The sequence below is a fragment of the Periophthalmus magnuspinnatus genome, chromosome 21 (genome assembly GCF_009829125.3).
Source record: "Periophthalmus magnuspinnatus isolate fPerMag1 chromosome 21, fPerMag1.2.pri, whole genome shotgun sequence".
In the NCBI taxonomy this organism is placed as follows: domain Eukaryota; kingdom Metazoa; phylum Chordata; class Actinopteri; order Gobiiformes; family Gobiidae; genus Periophthalmus; species Periophthalmus magnuspinnatus.
In genome coordinates, this window is record NC_047146.1 from 4,798,897 (window position 1) to 4,820,996 (window position 22,100).

Here is a 22,100-nt window from a genome sequence, read left to right on the forward strand (position 1 = left end):
GGTCTACAGTCCAACAGCCAATCAGGACGCACAACACAATGGTCTACAGTCCAACAGCCAATCAGGACGCAGGACACAATGGTCTACAGTCAACAGCCAATCAGGACGCACAACACAATGGTCTACAGTCCAACAGCCAATCAGGACGCACAACACAATGGTCTACAGTCAACAGCCAATCAGGACGCACAACACAATGGTCTACAGTCCAACAGCCAATCAGGACGCAGGACACAATGCACGTTCATCAAAACATGTAAAATTGAACTAAAAAAATCCACGAAACAGCGAGACGACCGAACCGCGATACAGCGAGGGACGGACCTACCTCCAACCACTCACGCACACACAACGCTTTCATACCAGGCAATGTGGGTGAAGTGTCTTGCTTAACCTCCTGAAACCCGAGCTCTTGCAGGACTTTATTTGCAAAAACTATTAAGAGCTTGAACACAGACATTTTGTGTAAAAATCAAAATGAGAAACAATTGTGCCTCTAGGAACAATGTGTCTCATTTGTGCGGCTGACAGGTGCAGGAAGACATATACCTTTAAATAAAATTTAAATTTAAATTAAAATAAGTAAATAAAATAAAAATAAAATACAATAAAAAAATAAAATAAAAAAATAATAAAAACAAAAAATAAACAAAATAAACAAAATACATTAAAATACAATAAAATAAAAATGATAAAAACAAATAAAAAGAAATAAAGAAATAATTAAACAAAATTTAAAAAAAATTAAAAAATACAATTAAAAAAAAAAGAAAGAAATATTCTAAACTCTTAGAAATATTCAAAATTGAACATGTTCTTGTTGCTGTTCTTCTAAAAATTTGCACTGTGGCCTAAACAACCCAAAATGTGTTGTCCACAGATGAGGACACCAGGTCTCAGGAGGTTAAGGACACAACGACAGAACCTGGTACGAGCGGGAACCGATCCTCTGACCTTCAGGTTGAGGGACCACTGCTCTAACTCATTCCAGTGCCCGTCGTTCCTGGAGGGGCCACACCTGAGGCTCATCGGGTCAAAGTCGTTCAGACTCAAACCAGCTCAGGAAACAGACTGTGTGAACTCAGACCTACTTCTCGTGTCCTTCTGTGTGATTCAAACTATGGTATATTTGTTCAGTTTCTGTTTGCTTTCCTCGGCTTGTGTCTTTGCTCAGGGATCTCCATGGAAACAGTCGGCAGAGACAGAGGATTGAAGCGAGACCGAGCACGGCGTTTTCAAAAGTGAATCTGGATGTTTAAGGTTAAATATAAATGTTTTAAGTTTTGTTTTTTGTTCTATTAGACTATAAGGCTCGGCTGAGTCGATCGATACTCTGCGGCGACGGGTTCTACGTGCGTGTATGTCTATGGTGGAATGTGCAGCTGCGTTACCATGGAAACGCAATGCACACTGTAGCGAACGCCGTCAGAAAAAAAGTTTGAAAGATTGTTTGAAAATGCAAGAAAAAAACTCAAAATGTTATTAAAGAGCACATTTTCAGGAGTACGTGATCAATCTGAGCGTTTATGGTCCTGTTTAGAAGTTTGATTTTACACAAAAAAGAACTGTCGAGGTGCTGAAAAACTGTTGGCTAATGCTAATGCTAATGCCAGCTAGCTTGTGCCTGTAATGTTATTTGAGGGGGACTTGTTTACATCACATATCTGCTCACTTCTTGTACTTCAGCTTCCTGGTAAGATTGTGGTAAAACAAAGCTCAGATTAAAGTCTAACTCGAGCAACAGAGCTTCAGACAGAGCGGTGCCTCTAGTTAGCGGCACACCCCCAGGCAATGCTGATGACATCCGCTGCAAAGTATCAAAACTGTTTGGATATAAATGAGTAATTTTTACATTGAAAAGTGGGACTTAGATCTCGTCTGCGCCTGTCCCTTTTATCAATTTATGTTTAATTTTTAATATTCAAGCAAAGATATTTATTTAAATTATAGTTTCTGTCATTCTGATTACTTTTTATTTTGTTTTAATTAGCAAAAATATGCCTGAGAAAAAATATTTTAGCTGACAAAATGAACACTGTCTATAATAAGTATTTTTATTTTTATTTCTACTTTAATCTTAATGTAACAGTGCGGTGTCTGTGATCTGCTCTTTCACTCACCTTGAACACAAAACTTGAGTTCTTTGGCGTCGGTGACCGTGCTGGACGGGAGCCTGTCAGGGACCTTCTTACTCATGCGGTTGTAGTTCCTCCTCTTCTTCGACTCGCCCCACAGGTTAGAGCCGCCGTGCATGCTGGGAATGTTGAGGACCGCGATGCCCTCTAAAGACGTGTTGCTGAGGTCCAAGATGATCCCGTCACACTGAAGAAACACAACAGCACAACATGAAGACGAGAGGTTGGTTTAATGTGTTTACTGAAAAATACTCGTTTACTGTAAAAATGACACAAAGATGTGTCCCATGTGGTCAGGGTTTTATGCAACCAGCTGATTTCATCTGCAAATGGATGTGCGTTAGTCCTGGACACATCTGTAACCTGCCTGTCCTGGTTTAGTCCTAGTTTAGTCCTGTTTTAGTTCTGATTTAGTCCTGTTTTTGTTCTGGTTTAGTCCTGGTTTAGCTCTGGTTTAGACCTGTTTTAGTTCTGGTTTAGTCCAGGTTTAGCTCTGGTTTAGACCTGGTTCGGACAGAGTTTCATCCGGGTTCAGTCTTGGTTTAGTTCTGGTTCTGCCCTGGTTCATTCCTGATTTAGTCCTCATTTGGTCCTGGTTTGGTCCTGGTTCAGTCCTAGTTTAGTCCTGGTTCAGTGCTGATTTAGTCCGGGCTTGGTTCAGGTTTAGTCTCAGGTTTAGTCCTGGTTTGGTCCTGGTTTGGTCCTGATTTAGTCCTGGTTTGGTGCTGATTTAGTCCTGGTTTGGTCCTGGTTTGGTCCAGGTTTAGTCCTGGTTTGGTCCTGGTTTGGTCCAGGTTTAGACCTGGTTTAGACCTGGTTTGGTCCTGGTTTGGTCCTGGTTTGGTCCTGGTTTGGTCCTGATTTAGTCCTGGTTCGGTGCTGATTTAGTCCTGGTTTAGTCCTGGTTTGGTCCTGGTTTGGTCCAGGTTTAGACCTGGTTTGGTCCTGGTTTGGTCCTGGTTTGGTCCTGGTTTGGTCCTGGTTTGGTCCTGATTTAGTCCTGGTTCGGTGCTGCTTTAGTCTTGGTTTAGTCCTGGTTTGGTCCTGGTTTAGTCCATGAGTCGTCTTCACTGTGTTTCTCCTCGAGGTCGGGGTTTGTTGGAGTTGTTCCTGCAGGAGGAGGGTCTGAGCACAGGGGGCGCTCTGGGACAGTTCTCTATTTGCTTGTTTTCTGTGTTGGTTAAATTGGTTAATCTGTGTCTGTTTTCGTCTGTTTCACTGTTTCTAACTTTTTATGTAGGTTAAATCCACGATCTTGCTCAGAGGCGACTGCTGCGGTGAGTTTTTTGGAGAAGTTTGATAAAAAGAGACAATCACCAAATGTGTGGAGCATTAAAATAAATAACCCAAACTTTTAACATCACAAAACTCGCAAAGATGTTGAAAAATGAAATGAACGGAGGATGTACGAAGCACACGGTACAAAAAACAGAACTCACCTCCACTTCGATGCATTCGTTCAGTTTCTTGCACGTCGCCGATATCGTCTCAGTGGTGCCAAACTCAAAGTACCAGAGTTTATTCTTCATTCTGAACAAGACAAAAGACACAAATATGTACGTGAAGTTTGATTGCGTAACCATAGCAACCAAAGAGCCAATCTGAAACATATCTGTCGCACCACTGCTTTGGGAAGAAACGGGCCCTTAGCAACGCTGTCAATCAAATCCGTTGCTAACGCTAGTAGCAGCGAAATCGGGGAAAGAACAACTGATCTGTCCGTTATTAATGTTTATATCTTGATGTCTGTGTAATCCCTCAGTTGTCCAGGTCCGGTCCATAGCAAAAGACGAAGTTTAAACGTGTCAACTGGACAAATCGTTGTGGGAGTGAAGACGTTTCGCTGCTACAGATTTAAACTTCATCTTTTGCTGTTTATATCTTGAGGAAAAAAAAACATAAGATCATGTAGAGCGGGTTAATACGAACATTTTATGACCAAAATAACGAGTCTGACAGCAGCAGTTACAGAGAGAGGAGCCACAGATTTTCAATAGAAAGTGAATTGGAGCCAGAGTTGATGGAGCAGGAAGTGCGCCTATGATCACTAGCATGTTAGCTATGTCCATTTATACACACAGTCTATGGGTGTAACAGTTTTTTCTGTCCTGTGGTGCAGCAAAACGCAAAAACTCAAAAACAAATCATATTTTGTATTTTGAATTTAACAAAACTAAGAATAGGATCATTATTTCTTTTGATCTGTATCTTAAACCATTAACCCCAGAGCGCCCCCTGTTGGCATAAATGTCAGCTCCTTGTTGTTTTTCTTTTCAAATATGTGATTTTTCATGTCATGTATGTATCTTTTTTTTTACAAAGCAAAGAAATGAAACATGACTTCATTCTAAAACTGTCACTTTAATTGTTGAATTGAATTTTGGAGGAAGAAAAACATTTAGAAATTCATCTAAAGCGGCGAAAATGGGCGTCACATGGAGCACTCGTCACAAATTTCGAGACACGTTTAGCTTCTGCTGACATGGACACGCTTACGCAGTCACAGTATCTACATGTAACTGCATCGCTATGACAACAGCGCCAACTCCACGCCAAGGCCCCCCGCAGCGATGAGCTAACAGGTGAAGTAGGTCGGGCACGTGAGGCCCCAGACGTCATTCGCACCATCTGTCAAAGGGGCGTTCTGCTGCCGTCGTCCATTTTGAATCCACGTTTGTGCCGGGGCCAGGCGTTAGCGCGTCAGCAGTGTCGGGCTCCAGGGGCCGCGGGGTCGTGGTCCGTCAGTGTAAATATTATTATGATTCACAGCGGTCGGCACATGGACACGGCTGGACCCGGTCACAGTGAGGCCGGTCAGACGAGTCCAGATGACGTGGAGAAGATACTGACACGTTTTATAACCAAATGAAAACTGATGGTTTATGTGGTTATGTCACGATAATATGTTTATATTTATTATTTATGTTTAGTTAAGTGGTCGTCATAGGCAACCACGGTCAAATTAATGTACTTTACTCCTCTTCGTCCAGATGTGGTCCTGGTTCAGCCCTGGTTCAGCCCTGGTTTAGTCCTGGTTCAGTCCTGGTTTAGTCCTGGTTTGTACTTGTTTAGTCCTGGTTCAGTCCTGGTTTAGACCTGGTTTCGTCCTGGTTTAGTCCTGGTTCAGTCCTGGTTCGGTCCTGGTTTAGACCTGCTTTCGTCCTGGTTTAGTCCTGGTTTAGTCCTGGTTCAGTCCTGGTTTAGTCCTGGTTTAGTCCTGGTTTAGTCCTAGATTAGTCCTGGTTTAGTCCTGGTTTGGTTCTGGTTCAGTCCTGGTTTAGTCCTGGTTTAGTCCTGGTTCAGTCCTGGTTCAGTCCTGGTTCAGGACTGAAGCAGATTTTGGGCCACCCCCAGACAGTTACGCACTGGACCCTCCACCTTCAGACCCTCCACCTCCAAACCCTCCACCTCCAGACTCTCCACCTTCAAATCCTCCATCTTCAGACCCTCCACTTCCAGACTGTCCACCTTCATATCCTCCATCTTCAGACCCTCCACCTTCCAGCCCCACACCTTCAGACCCTCCACCTTCAAACCCTTCACCTCCAAAACCTCCAGACCCTCCACCTCTAGACCCTCCACCTCCAGCCGCTCCATCTCCAGACCCTCCACCTCCAGCGTGTCATTTTGATATTTCCCAGGTGTCAGCGTGTTGTGGCTGACCTCTCACCCCGCATCACTTCTTCTGAAATGACTCACACTCGTTTATGGTGCGACAAGGCGCTGCTGATACTGAAAACACTCCTATTGACACAACAGCTGCGTTATGGGGGTGTGCTGAGGCTAAGAGCCGCCGTATTGTGAAACGGGCTAGGACAGGATCAAAACATGAATTACAGGAACAAAGCTGCTTACTGCGCCGTTTCTCTTATAATGCTTCAGTGAGGAAACTAAGGATGGAACGCTATGGGATTTTCAGTACAGTATAGCGCGGACTTGTGTAATTTATAAAGACTGACGAGGATTTGGTGAAACACAGATCAGTAAAAAAACAGGCTGCAGTTAGCTACACGTGGATTTAAACATTACTAAATATATAATTGACTATGGAAAGATATTATTTGGGCGTTTGAGATGGAATTTGACCAAATTTAATCATAGAGTCAATGGGTTTTCTTTGCAATTTTAGCCAATAATGTTCTCGTGCTCATCAGTTACCGCCGTGGATTTATATGAACGTGACGTGACGCCGTTCATGTCCACGTCGAGCAGCTGTGTGCACCTGAAGAAGTTAAACAAAGTGGAGACAGGAGGAGCGTTTCATCCTCTTGAGCCGATTGGACAAAGTTTTGGGGATGAAAAATGAGCAGACGAGACAAGAGAGGACAAAAACCATGTGGCACCACCCAGAGACTGTTTAAAGAAGTGGACTAAGTGAGTGTGACGTCACCCACGGCGTTCAGCTCGACATGAAGCTCATCGAGACGAGCGGTTTTGGAGCCACGTTCTAGCTGCGAGTGTCATAGCAACCAAAGAGCCAATCCAGAGCGAGGCTGTTGAAGGCTCCTGTCTCTGTAACTGCTGCTGTCAGACTTGTCATTTTGGTCTTAAATGTTCGTATTAACCCGCTCTACATGATCCTGGGGTTTTTTATTTCACTATTGTGTCTGTAAATCAAGACATGAACATTATTAACAGACAAATCAGGCGCCTTTTTTCCCTGAGGTCACTCCTGTTAGCGTTAGCAACAGGTTTGATTGACGGGGTTGCTAAGTGACTTCTCCCTGCTAAACGGTGCGAATGGGAAGTGGCGTTACCTTCAACAGCCTCGCTCCTGATTGGCTCTTGGATTGCTATGATACTCGCAGTCGGAATTCCAAATAATGAACTCTGCTCCAAATTAGCCGCTATAACCGCTAGCCTCGATGAGCTTCATTTGACTGGAGCTGAACAGTCTATGGTGTTAATCTGTACCACTGCTACACCTACTGCTACAGGCCTTTTCACTTGAGCTGGGGAACAAAAACCCAAGAATTATCATTATTTTTTTACGAGCAGATGTTCCGATCAAACATCTTAAGCTGCTGTTGTCGACTCCCCTGTTCCACTTTTGCCTAATTGGCTCTGCTCACCTAAATACCTCCCCAGAAACCTCCGCTCTGTCAAATCACAGGATTAAGTCCATATTTGAGATCACAATTAGGAACCGTAGCGACGCTCACACTGCCTAACCTCATTAAGCCGCTTCCACATGAGACGCGCAGTAAAAAAAACACAATTTGCTTTTCCTCCTCTCAAATGGACCGAGCGACAGGGAGGCCCACTTACTTTTATAAACCTTCCTGCGCTATTCCCACGTCTCCGCGTCCGAAACGACGCCACAAAAAGCCTAAAAAAGACTCCCCCCCTTTTGCTAATCGTCACGAGGAAACCATTTTTATCTCTCTATTTTGTCTTCGACCCTGGGGCTTTTTTCTGGTAAAGAGGCTAATGAGGTCGCATGAGCATTACTTCAGCGGCTCACGGTTCGCGCACAGCTGACGCCCAAAACACACAACAGCTCCCGCCATACTTTGGACCTTTTTAATATAACTTCTGGGGCACAAATAGACTCACAGTTCCTTTGAAAGAGCAGAGGAGTGAGGTATGTTGATATGAAAACAAAGATCACATGGCCCGTCGCAGCTGAGTGCCTTTTAAAACCGCCCTGTTGTGTTCGTTCCCCCTCGCACTTTCGAGATAAACATCTTTGTTAATCCCACGCTCGCTTCGGCCCGGTCCCTGATTTTTTACGCCTTTAGCCTCTCCCAAACCAAGAACATTGTGTTTTATCAGCCCAAAGAGAGTCCCTGATAAGACGCACACAAACGAGCTATCTGAGAGCGCACTGTAACCTGACCTGATTAGTTTCCGCACAGTTTGTATTGATTTGCGTTTTATCTTTATTATATTACAAAACTAAACAAACGCAACACTTGGACTTTACGAAAAGAAGCATTTGAAGAGGTCAGTCAATAAAAACGCACATCTGTTTTGAAAAAATGCCCCCAAAAAAGTGTTTATTTTGTAGATATTAGCCATGACAATATGTAAAGTGGATTTTATCATTAATGAGGTTATATTTTAATAGCAGTAAAATAAATTTGGCTTTTGAAAACGTGACTATACTAAAGTAAACTACAAACTTCTGATGATTTATCTGTTTTTGCAAATTAACTCTTAAATTGTTCTTCAGTTTTGATTTGATTAGGAATTTAGCAATATCCAAATCTCTCGGTACAATGTTGACTGCAATGTTTTGTGGAGGCAGAGCAAAGGATCATGGTCTATGTAGTTCTCTCTGTTTTTGCTGCACCGTAACAATGAATGTTGATATTATTGTGAGACCACAGACTGTAAAAAGAAGTGGACTGAGTGAGTGTGACGTCACCCACGGCGTTCGGCTACAAATGAAGCTCATCGAGGCCGGACCGGTTATAGCGGCCAATTTGGAGCAGAGTTCTGACCGCGAGTATCATAGCAACCGATGAGCCAATTCGAAGTGAGGCTGCTGAAGGTAACTCCCCTTTTCCATTCGCACCACTGGTTTAGCAGAGAGCGGGCAACACTGTCAATCAAGCCTGTTGCTAACGTTAGCTGGAGCGACCTCAGGGAAAGAAGGCGCCTGGTTTGTCTGTTTTTAATGTTCATATCTTGATTTACAAACACAATAGTGAAATAAAAAAAAAAACAGGATAATGTAGAGCGGGTTAATTCGAACATTTAAGACCAAAATGATGAGTCTGACAGCAGCAGGTGCAGTTAAAGGAGCTACAGTTTTTCAATAGAGAGTGAATTGGAGCCAGAAGCGCGCCCATGATCACTTCCCATTTCGAAGCTAGCAGGTTAGCTACATCCATTTATACATACACAGTCTATGCGTGAGACTTTTGACGACACGATCTCACGATATTTTGGTTATTGTTACATCGATATATTTGATTAGAACCAGATCAAAATGACAAATACAATCACCGTAAAAGATTTGACACAGAGCTGATCCGTAAGCAACAACAAAATGCCACTGACAGAGAAGGGCTCCAGGTGCAGAGCAGTGGCCAAAAGTGGAAGTTGTTGATGCCAAAGCTCTGATCTCTAATCCACTTAGGTCTGTGAGTTTTACAGGGCTAAGGCGCTTATGAACAGAGCTATCTATACGACTTAACATCGCCAATGGGAAAAAAAAACGCAGGGTTAACTGTCCTGTAAAAGTGGAGCCCATTGTTACATGTGTACGACCTCGTCCTAAAGGGCAAACTCGACCCGGGACGACCACGACCAGAACAAAAAGATCACAAAGTTTCATTTATTTATGTATCTTTATTTATAGAGATAGAGAGTCCAGACTCTCCCTGATCAAATGCTGAACAAAACAAACAAAAACAGACCAAGAAACTGCACAGGTCCATTTGAAACGTTAAAAACAGGAGCAGGTTGATTATAAATGTTTATCTCCACATTATTAAAGTGCTGCAGTTTTTCATGTCATTCAAATTAACTCCATTTTAGTAAAAAAAGTAAAAAGTAAAAAAGTAAAAACAAAAACAAAAGTGCGGCCAGTTTTTAGACAGAGATCTTGGATTAAAAGTTCTTCTCTACCTCTTCTCTTCCCCCTCTTCTTAAAGCTCCTCCTCTCCTTCTCCCCCCTCTCTCCTTCTCTCTATTGTTCAGTTTTTAGACCTAGACCATCACGAGATCTTGTATTAAAAGTTCTACACCTCTTCTCCCTCTTCCCAATGCTCCTACTCTTCTCTTTCTCTCTCCTCCTCTTCTCTCCTCCTCCTTCCCTCTCCCCTCATCTTTCTCTCTCCTTTCCTTTTTCTCTCTTTTCCTCCTTCCCTCTAACTCCCTATCTCCTCCTTCTTCCCTGTCTCCTACTCTCCTCTTTCTATCTCCTCCTCCTCTCTCTCCTCCTTCTTCGATGTCTCCTCTTTTAATCTTTCTCTCTCCTTCCTGCCGCTCTCCTCCCGTCCTCTTTCTCTCTCCTTTCCTCTTTCCTTTTGCCTCCATCCCTCTAACTCCCTCTCCTCTTTCTCTCTCCTCCCCTCCTCTTTCTCTCTCCTTTCCTCTTTCCCTCTTTTCCTTCCTCCCGTTAACTCCCTTCCCTCCTCTTTCCCTCTTTCCCTCCATCCCTCTAACTCCCTCTCTTCCCCTCCTCTTTCTCTCTCCTTTCCTCTTTCCCTCTTTTCCTTCCTCCCTCTAACTCCCTATTCCCCTCTCCTCTTTCTCGCTCCTCCTCTCCTCTTTGCCTCTTTTCCTCCATCCCTCTAACTCTCTCCTCCCCTCCTCTTTCTCTCTCCTCCCCTCCTCTTTCTCTCTCCTTTCCTCTTTCCCTCTTCTCCTTCCACCCTCTCTCCTCTCCTCCCCTTCTCTTTCTCTCACCTTTCCTCTTTCCCTCCGTCCCTCTAACTCCCTCTTTCCTCCTTCTTCCCTCTCTCCTCCTCTCTCCCTCTCACTCCTCCTCTCCTCTTCTTTTTCTTTCTCTCTCCTCCTCCTTCCCTCTCTCCTCATCTTTCTCTCTCCTTTCCTTTTTCCCTCTTTTCCTCCTTCCCTCTGACTCCCTATCTCCTCCTTCTTCCCTGTCTCCTACTATCATCTTTCTCTCTCCTCCCCTCCTCTTTCCTTCTTTTCCTTCCTCCCTCTAACTCCCTCTTCTCCTCTCCTCTTTCTCTCTTCTCCTCTGCTCTTTCCCTCTTCTCCCCTCCTCTTTTCCTCCATCCCTCTAACTCCTTCTCCTCCCCTCCTCATTCTCTCTCCTTTCCTCTTTCCCTCTTTTCCTCCGTCCCTCTAACTCCCTTTCCTCCTTCTTCCCTCTCTCCTCCTCTCTCCCTCTCACTCCTCCTCTCCTCTTCTTTTTCTTTCTCTCTCCTCCTCCCTCCGTCTCTCTCTCAGATCTTGTATTAAAGCTTTAAAGTGTTACATTAAGTCAGCCTGTCGTCGTAGTAACACATTTACAAATATATTTCATACATTTACACAGTGTTATTGTTCTGATAGTGATGTTCAGTCTTTTCATGTCGTGTTCACTCATGGGAACTGAGACTACTACAAAAAGTCACAGGTGAGATCTGCGGAGGAGGCGCCTGTCTACAGTAAGCATTAATGTTTTCCAATGCATTTATGAGCAGCAAAAATAGATACGTTTAATGCCATACTGTGGAACATTCTAGGCAAAGCAATAACATCTCCATAGAGACAAGACGCTAGCGGACCGTCCACCGTAAACGTAACACAGAGCGACTTATGTGCTGCATTTAAACCTGTGTTACACCCCTTCCTGCAACGTCGCTGGGTTAGCAAAGAGCGGCCCCTTAGCAACGCTGTCAATCAAACCTGTTGCTAACGCTGGCAGGAGCGACCTCGGGGAAAGGGGAAGGCGCCTCATTTGTCTGTTTTTTAATGTTCATATCTTGATTTACAGGCGCAATAGTGAAATAAAAACCCCAGGATCATTAATTTAAGACGAAAATGACGAGTCTGATGGCAGCGGTTACAGAGAGAGGAGCCACGTTTTTTCAATAGAAAGTGAATTGGAGCGAGAGTCAACGGAAGTGGAAGCGCAGCCCATGATCACGCGGCAGACCAATCATATTTATATTTATTTTTTGTTGTAATACAGTGAGTTTTTTGGGTCTAGTAAAAAAACATTTGTGCTTTTACCTTTTGGATATTTCATGGTAAAGTAAAGCACAGTGTGACCTATGCCCCCATCTGGGAGTATGACGTCATCACACCTCCAATTCTCACTCCACAGACCCTCGTTCTTTCAAGTGTGAAAAGCAATGTCCTCCCACGATGGGGCATTACAATCAGCATCTCCACGACCGTCCCACTGCCGCCGCCCCCCTCGCTCCAGATAACGCTCACATCGCCGTCGCCGGGGGGGAAGCAGCGGAACAAGTAATTAACACGACGAAGGCTACGGGCTCCTGAAGAAGAGCCCAGTGTGAGGTGTGAAGAGCAGCACCTCAGTATGTGCCCCCGTCCCTACCCCCAAAAGCCCCGGGCCGGCAGACGAGCGGGGGGAGGGGTCATCAGTCAGATCAGTCAGATATATCAGCTTCTCGTTCAGTTTATAAAAGATGGGTTTTCAGTTTATATCTTTGGGGTCAATATTATGATGCATTGCTTTTTCTTTCCACTACTGGGAATTTTTTGGGATATTTTTACGTCAATATGATCCGATTTAACCTGTAAAAGTTGGATACATAACTTGTCTGACTCAAACTAACGACTAAACGGTTTCATTCTGCTGTCTGCAAATATCGCACATTGAAAATTGCTGCTGTGAAAGGCCTAAGTACGAGACAGAAAACACATCGAAATGCAATAAGATAAGATCTTTGAATGACACACAAGATAATGAGGCTAAAAGTGCCGACGGGCTTCTCTCACGAGGTCAAAGTTCATGCGTCGTTTGGCTGCTCCACAGACTCCAGTTAAACGATGACGCCACCACTCACTCAGGTAACGTAAAAACAGGTTAAGTTGCCTGTCGCTGGTTTGAGATTTTCAGGAGAGCAGTTGTGGTTAGTTTTTGTCCATATAGAACGTAAAAAACAGGCAGAAAATAATACAACCCCCCAGGACGATGACAGCGCCCACGGCAACGTCCAGAAGAACGTCTTCACTCCTACAAGATTTGTCCAGTTGACAGATTTAACTTCGTTGTTTGCTGTGTCCAGAGGAAGGCGAATAATCCTTAAAACCTGTGCGTTACATCAGATGTAGGGCCAGTGCTGGGTTTATCACATTCTATGGACCAATCATATTTAAGACAGATGACATCACCACATTTTATAGACCAATCATATTTAACACAGATGATGTCACACTTTCTATGGACCAATCATATTTAACGCTAATGACATCACCACATTTTATAGACCAATCATATTTAACGCAGATGATGTCACACTTTCTATGGACCAATCATATTTAACGCAGATGATGTCACCCTTTCTATGGACCAATCATATTTAACGCAGATGATGTCACCCTTTCTATGGACCAATCATATTTAACGCAGATGATGTCACCCTTTCTATGGACCAATCATATTTAACGCAGATGATGTCACCCTTTCTATGGACCAATCATATTTAACGCAGATGATGTCACCCTTTCTATGGACCAATCATATTTAACGCAGATGATGTCACCCTTTCTATGGACCAATCATATTTAACGCAGATGATGTCACCCTTTCTATGGACCAATCATATTTAACGCAGATGATGTCACCCTTTCTATGGACCAATCATATTTAACACAGATGATGTCACCCTTTCTATGGACCAATCATATTTAACACAGATGATGTCACCCTTTCTATGGACCAATCATATTTAACGCAGATGACATCACCACTTTCTATGGACCAATCATATTTAAGACAGATGGGGGCAGATTTTGAAGCAGATTTCGCTCCTCGGGCCCAGGGCTAACACCGACGTTAATCCTCCTCTGGGATAAAGCCTCTGGACGTCCACATGTGCATCTGGGCTGAAGCGTTTGGACTTCCTCGTGCGCAGAGTGTTCGATCTGTGACGGGTTTTCAGACTGAAGTGTGGAACAAGTGAGCGCATCTTTGTCCCACGCTTTGAATATAAAAGGCGGAGCGTTTGCATTTTCTGACAAAGCTAGGAACGGAGCGGAGTTCACACCTTAGCGGCCCTTAGTCACAATTGTATTTGCAGTATGGATAATGCCCTGACTCCCCGTTTGCTCTTTCTCCGGTGTGTGTGTGTGTGTGTGTTAAACAGGTCAGGAGATGTTTCTTTGCACGCCACAGTCTCCTCTGTACCGACACGAGCGTCCTGTTTGACGTCAGCGCTCTGCCCCCTCACACTGCAGCAGCATTCTTCAGCACATCATCTGACTTTTGAATTAGTTAAAAAAAAAACAAAAAAAAAACGTGCGCAGCAAACGGAGTGTTCTCAAACTGGAGCCGGACACAGGCGTCATCCGAGCAAATATTAGGAAACGCCGCATTGATTTGAGCGTCCTCTCCGTGACCCGCTGACCACGAGGCTCCGTGTGGTATTAGGTTTCTAGATAAGGGTCATCTGGTTCACTAATGACACAGCGGTCAGACCATAGACGGTGTAAAGAAGCGCGAGCGTGATCACTTCCTGTTTGGGACGCGGCGGCTAGCGGGTTAGCGATGTCCATTTATATAAACAGTCTATGGGTCAGACGGAGCGGCAGACGAGACAGAGTGAAAGAAATCTACTGTGAAACGTATAAAATTGCGTGTTACCTGCTGTTGAACTTCTCCGGGTGCTTCTCTCTCATCAGATGGAAACGATGTGCGATGGAGGCGTCCTGGAAACACAAGACGTTTCGCGTAAAGTTCAGCAAAACAACATTTAAAGAGCTGATCTGATCTGGTCTGATGTCGTTTCCTCGTCACAAACAGACCCGGAGTTGTGTTTTTTTGTTTGTTTCATTCACATGTTTATCACACAAATCCTGCATATTTAGGCGTTAGTTCTTCTCTCAAACTGAAAACACTCTGTTCCACTTTGTGATGTCATCGGGAGTACAGGAAGTGCTCCACTGTGTTTTTAAACTCCACACACCTTCATTTCTAGAATCATTTGGATCATTTCAGACCTGGAATTGCTGAAAAAAAGGTAAAAGGAGCTGTTCATTTAAAAAAAAACTACCACTTCATGACATCACAAGGTGGAATGGAGCATTTTGAGCTTTGGATGAATGAAACAAAACACAACTCCAGGTCTGTTTTTGAGGGAACAGCATTAGGACACGACTTAAAACTACAAGAGTCAGTTTTGTTTAATATAGGACCTGACATTTTACTACATTCTCAGTTTATTTATGTCCGATGGAGCTTTTTCAGTCCCGATACCGATTTCGATATTATGGGTTTAAGCTTCTACCAATTCCCCACATCAACAGCAGTTATTTTATTTAAACAAAAATTAAATAAGACGGAACTGATGCAAATGTGTTGTACAGCTGTTTTTATCTCTAAAGTAACGACAAAACAACTTTGTATAAATAAAAGTTAAAATGTTATGAGACTTTCTGCGCAATTTATGACGAGTGTATCGTCTTTTTACATCAGTTTGTGTTTCCAGAGCCGATATTTCAAAGCCGATATTTCAAAGCCGATATCCTGTCCTACAAATAGTTCAGTAACGGCGCCAATATCGGTGCATCTCTATAAAAAAAATAAAAATAAATCAACGTACTTAAAGAGACATCCACCAAGGCAATAGCACACTGTGTACTCTGCCCCCTGGTGACTGGAGTCAGTATTTACATTAAAGTCAGTAAGTACATTAAAAGTACAGCTGATCCATTATGGTTTGTCTGAATGTTTCCAATTAACTACAATTCACAAATACAACTAATATAAAAATCCAACAGTGAAACTTTGTGCTGCACACGCTGTTTTACACAACAGGTTGTGTTACATAAGGTGTTGGGTTTAGTGTAAACTGCACGTAGCTTTAGATACACACACAACCAGGTCACACGCTCGTCTGCGCTGGACCCAGTTCTCCTTGTATTTAACCTTTGCCCCTGGGGTCAAAGGTCAAAGCAGTCCTGATCAGTCACAAGCACAGCCTCTGTGACCTGCCGCTGTCCACACTCTGAGTCTGACCAGTGACGTTTGTGAGATTTTACTACTTTACCTCTGTTTTCTACAGAAAATAGAGGTAAAGTAGTAAAAAGTACTGCACTTGAGTATACATTTTAAGTATCCATGCTTTACTCAAGTACATTTTACAGTGTGTACTTTCTATTTTTACTTCAGTACATTTGAGAGCAGTATCTGTACTTTCTACTCCACTACATTTTTGAACAGGACTGAAAAGTAAAAGTATTTTTATTATTGTGAGACGCGCTGAAAAGGCTGAGGGTTTATTTTTAACACGTTCATAATTTGAACAAACAAAAACATATATATAAAAAAAAAGATCGATTCAGTTGTTTCTGTTGAACAAAATTCATCTCAAATCTTTATCAAAATCACCACATTTGAAGCTTTATAAGACTCAGAATCTGTGAGAAATACTTTTACTTTTTACTCTTTAAGTATATTTTACACAGGTACTTTAATACTTTTTCTTAAGCAGATTTTTTTCTTTTTTTTTTTCAATTTTTCTTTTATTTCGGGAGGAAAATTCAAGCACATTCCTTCCAATTCAGATATTACATGAAACAGCATTATTATTCAAAGTACTACTTACTTATACTTAAAAGTAACATAACTACACCATGTTTTTGGTCCAGTATGTGTACTTTTACTCAAATATAACACAATGCAGTACTTCTTCCACAGCTGTAATGAACCACATAAACTATTATGAACGGTGCATTCACAGTGTTTCTCTTTATAATCCTATTTGTGAAATTATCCCAGTGTTTCACATGGTTTTGTCTTTGAGTTTAATAATAGAAACATCATTTGAAGTGAACCCTGAGGCTGCGCTTTGGCCAAAGTGAATCCTGATGGAACAGTTTGCCCCTGAATCATAAAACTCACCATAAAAACTGCAGAAACCACATGTTCTATTTCTAATGCTGCTTTTTGATTAAGTTATGGCTCATGTATTTGTGACTGACCCCCAGGGAATCGCTATAAACCTCGTAACGCCTCACAGCTCCCCCTAGTGTTGAAAGAAAACTGCGTACAGAGGAAAGCTTTGGAATTAAACATTTGTGAATAATCAGAATGAGTGACATCAGCAGTGGTGGAAGAAGTACTCAGTTTTGTTACAGATAGAGGTAAAAAGTTAAAATAAAAGTATCACACATAAACTGTATATATAAAAGGACATAGCTAACCCGCGAGCCGCCGTGTTCGCGACAGGAAGTGATCGTGTGTGCACTTCCAACTCCATCGACTCTGGCTCCAATTCACTTTCTATTGAAAAACCGTGTCCTCTCTCTGTAACTGCTGCTGTCAGACTCGTCATTTTGGTCTTAAATGTTCGTATTAACCCGCTCTACATGATCCTGTTTTTATTTCATTCATTTATTTTATATAAGTATCTAAGTACCTGTTTAAAAATGTACTTTAAGAGTAAAAAGTTAAAGTATTTCACACAAGTGTTGGTCATTTGTTAAAGTGTAAATGTAGCGACACTGAATCAAAAATGAGACATATTTTGGTCACAGTAACAATACAAATCATGTACTTTTCTTCTGAATTTTGCATATTTATTTTTATTTTTTTCTCAAAAACGTTAGTCAGGATGTTTCCACGAACATGGTAAAAATAACCCCTGAAATCATATGAAAAATACTTTTACTTTCCAGTCCTGTTCAAAAATGTAGTGGAGTAGAAGGTACAGATACTGCTCTCAAATGTACTGAAGTAGAAATAAAAAGTACACACTGTAAAATGTACTTAAGTAAAGTACAGATACCTAAAGTACAGCACTTTACTACTTGTACTTCGTTTACCTTCCACTTCTAGAGAAATGTTTCCAGGTAATTGCGCAAAGATGAACCATTTTCAGCTACAAAACAAAATAATAACTTTCCATTGAGCCGCCTCAGCTGCAGTGCGGCACAACAAGAACTGTAATCCTTTTATAAACGTAATACAATAAAAAACATTCTGTTACACAAGTACATAAAGACGTTTAGATGCACCAGATCCACGAGATGAGATCTACAGACAGAACATCTAGTTTGAACCACGGCCATCTGCTTCACTTTTAAATGTGCAAAGTAAATCTGAAGAAGAACGATTCAGGAGTCCCACGTCAGATAAGAAACAGAACAGAGACGAGTCCAGGAGAGGACGGGCGGGTCGTTACACAGAGGGACGAGTCCGGCAGAGGACGGGCGGGTCATTACCGCTGCCCTGAGGAAAGCAATACTTCCTTTAGACGTGACTCTGGTAATGTAATATGACAGAGTTTTACTGCGGGGCGGATCAGGTTGTGGCATCGATGGGAAATGCTCTTGCACTGCCATGACGAGCTCAATCTGATCTGATATTTCTGCACAATCCGATGACGGGATAGTGTTTTTTTTCTCTATGTGGCATTGAGCACGTTCGCACGGGAGAGGGGAACTGAAGGTTACGACGGGACAGGTGAACAAACGCTCGTAAACGCACCTCCTGAGCGTCTGTAAGGGCTAAGACGCAGCATGACGCGCCTCCTCCAAGCCACGTTTTTTTCAAATCTCACAGCCTCAGCGAACATCACATGGTAAAAATAGCTGTGCTCTATCTGCTCTGGTCATTTTATACTTGAAGGTGGAAGTAAACACGGAGATTGGGCGCTTTGGTGATTAAAAAAAAAGCCTAAAAGTGTGCGTTACCGAAGAGAAACACGGAGCAGATGTTTACGTTTGTTCAGAGCGTGTTCCTGTTCTGTGTTTTGGCCTAAAAACATGTTTTTCTTGCGTGTTCAAAGCCTCCGCCTCCGCTAAAACCAGTACACAGTGAACCTCTATGTGAAATGTATTCTCAGTGATAGAAGCTCGTGATGATGGACAGCTGTCGGAGAGTGAGGCCATCTACAGGCAGACATGGGAAGAACAGTCGCCCGCGAGGTCTACACGAGTCACCCTTATGTTTATATAGGCTTAAAAATGACAATATCTTAAAAATATGTTCGTTATACGTGAATTTAGATAAGTTAAGGTGAACTCTGACCTACTTAGTTCAAAGGTCGGTATTGTGCGCGTGACAAAACCAGTGCTCCTCTCGTGAGCGCTGTGGAGATGCTGAATGAAGTTTACCCACAAAAACATGTCAGAAAAAAAAAATCTTTCACAACGAATTTTAAGACTGTAAAAGAAACCTGCGTGTGTCTCATCTGTGGCGACGGCAAAGGCACAACGCGGAGGGACACTTCACTACGTGTCACAAAAGCTCCACGCTAACCACCACCAGGAGGCGCTCTACAGGCAGAAAAGGCCCCCGAGCTAAAGGCAGATTTGGGTAAACGACAGATTTATTTCATGAGAACAGCGAAAAAGTCACAAAAAAGCAACTGAGATTTATTAAAAAATATGTAAATGTATTTTTCTTTGACATGACATAATTGAAAACTTTTTGAAACACGGTGCAATGTATATTATTCACGTTTTGTTAAATAGGTAATAAATAGGTTTGTCAGTGGCTCGTGAAAATGTGACACTTTTCCAATGAGATGTAGTGATGTGAGTGTCATCTGGAAATTTTACGTTAAAGTGCTGAATATTGTTATCCGTTTCCCATGTCGCTCATTGTTGATAATCGTGAGAAATCATTAACGTGATCAGTGTTTTCACAAAGATAATTACCATTTATTATTATTAATAAAGTAGAACTAAAGACAAACTGAGTAAATGTGTTATTTCAGAAGAGCGTCTCAAACCGGTCGCTCTTCGTACGTCCCAGCGCTCATGAAGTCGCTCTCAGGGTAAAAAAAAGGTTGGTGACCCCCAGATTGGACCGTGTTTCAGAGTCCTGTGTTCTGCTCATGTGACTGGAGCTGGACGCTGTGGGGGACGTCCCTTTGTCCTCTTCTTTAAACAGACTGTGGTCCCAACACTGTCTATAAATCACAGTCTCGTTTAAGAAACCCCCAAATCACCAGCACGTCCATGTGACAGCGGCTCTTTTCTGACCCTTTGCATTGCACCGCTTCTGTAAATGGCCGGTGAACATCCCAGCAAGGGTCAGAAGCACAGATTATAGGCAGTTTTTTATCAAAGGTCAAAGGTTACATGACAATACTAGACCCTATAGAGCGACCTCTTCACCTCAGGCCTTTGCGCAACAGAGAAAATGGACCCTACAACTCACTAAAACACGTTGTATCATTTAAAAACAAGCCAAGTGCGCGCTGTCTGGTTCGTAATACTCAGCAGTCAGCGGATGTCATCAACATTCCCTGGGGGTGTGATGCTAACCGGAGGCACTGCTCCGTCTGAAACACTGTTGCTCGAGTTGGACTTTAATCTGAAGGTTGTTTTAACACAATCTGACCATAAAAAACTGACTTGTCTGAGCTGATTTGTGCTGTTAAACCAGTCTGTGTGTAATAACATTACAGTCACAAGCTAGCTAGCATTAGCGTTAGCCAACAGTTTTTTCAGTTAGCCACTTTCACCTTTTTGTTGAAACACAAACTCCAAAACAAGACCATGAACGCTCGCTCCTCCTGAACATGAGCGCTTTAAATCCAGTTTGAGTTTTCAGACAATCTTAAAACTTTTTTGGCAGTGCGCGTTACCGCCGAACATTCCGCCGTAGACATCCGCGCAAAAGATTTAAGCTCCCTGCCTCTTAAACGCAACATACGTGCGGCGTTTTTACATAACCCGCGTGGTGTTTTCCCGTTTTCCCGAGCGTGCCGTCCTGCGTGTGGCCTCGGGAGCAGCCAGGTGTCACTCAGCACGTCCGTTCATCCCCGCGGTAACCTGGTCTGAACCTGGCGCCGCTCGCTTCCTGTCACCGATACTCCCCTGACCTTCAGCGAACGCCAGAGCTGCTTCAAACCTCGCCGTCGCTCTCACAAAAAAACAAAAAACCCAAAACACTCGCCCTCTTTGTTTGCCCCGCTTCTGAACAAATACTAAAAGCACAACCGGCGAGAAAAGAAATCATTTGTTTAGCGCTTCGCCTGGACCTGAGAAGTGCCAGCTGCTGTAGAGACACAATATTACTCAGCTCATTGCCTTTGGTTTGGCAGGACTCACTGTCACGGCACAATTGATGTTTGAATCAACTGAAAGACAAATTTTGAGAAACATTTGGATTGCTCCGAAATGCAACCACATTTTTTGTTCCAGCGTTCAAATTCTAGCGAGGGACTTATCTCTGCACCGGCCCACAATCTCTAAATATAAAAGTACAAAAACAAGGAAGTAAAAATAGCACAAAACAATGATGACATAATGGAGACGGGTCCAGTCCTTCGATCATAAACCACATAAAGGAAAGTAGCAGAAGTGTCTTGCCTAAAAAAAAACACTGACCCGAGCTAAAGTAAACAAAACGGAGCAGAATCGTAAACATATTTTGATGCCGGTCAGATTCAATACAAGATAATGGGACCCCCGACTGTTTGAGGCGCCGTCCCCTTCGCCGCCTGAGGTCCAGTTTCACATCAGGAGCCGCCACTTCACACGGACTCGTCTTTCAGGTTCTTCGCAGATACAATGGCTGCTGACACAGTGTGACTTCCTACTCTCCAATTCCTCGCACAAGATTGTTTCCAGGCTCCAGGTCCAGCGCTGATCCTGGACAGTGCTGCTAATGGGGACAGATGAAACAGATGGTGGTGTCTCCTGATCGGTGCTAAAGGCGTGGTTTGTCTCAGTTTAAATTTTCTTTTCATTCTAAGATATATATCGTGATAAATAAGGTGACGATGATGTGAAATTACAATCGCCTGGCCTGGGGAACACACGGACACTTCCTCTGGGCTGAAGGTGTGAACGTGTCAAACATGGAGGTTTATAGAAGAGTTTTGGTTCGTTTGTTTCCTCTTGATGAAGCGACAGGTTTTTGCTGAAGTCAGATGGAGCTGAGCTGGAAACAGGAGGCACAAACTGTTCACATGATCTGACACTGTCCTGTGTTTAGTGTAACACCACCAGCCCCCATACACACACACACACACACGAAGAAACACACACGTACACAGAGAAACACACACACATACACAGAGAAACACACACACACATACATGCACACACACATACACAGAAACACACACACACCCACGTACACAGAAACACACACACAGCAAACACACACACATACAAGCACGGTTACACACAGGAACAGAAAAAGAGCATACACAAACACACACACACCCACTGACACAAACGCAGACACACATACACACACAGGGCAAACATACACAGAGCATACACACACACACACACTGACACACACACATGCACACCCCCACACACACACAGAGCATACACACACACGTACACCCCCCCATACACATTGACACACACACACACAGAGCACACACACACACACAT

General features: G+C 43.1%; 1 protein-coding gene across 1 annotated transcript in view; it reads right to left on the reverse strand.

The window, feature by feature from the left end:
* LOC117389718 (diacylglycerol kinase beta) overlaps positions 1 to 22,100 on the reverse strand; it is a 95,097-nt gene that overhangs the window by 18,785 nt on the left and 54,212 nt on the right. The window contains exons 21-23 of the mRNA XM_055230644.1: positions 14,377 to 14,441; positions 3,575 to 3,665; positions 2,121 to 2,322 (exon numbers count right to left, since the gene is read on the reverse strand). Of these exons, the coding sequence (XP_055086619.1) occupies positions 2,121 to 2,322; positions 3,575 to 3,665; positions 14,377 to 14,441 (358 nt within the window). The remainder of the gene's footprint in view (positions 1 to 2,120; positions 2,323 to 3,574; positions 3,666 to 14,376; positions 14,442 to 22,100) is intronic.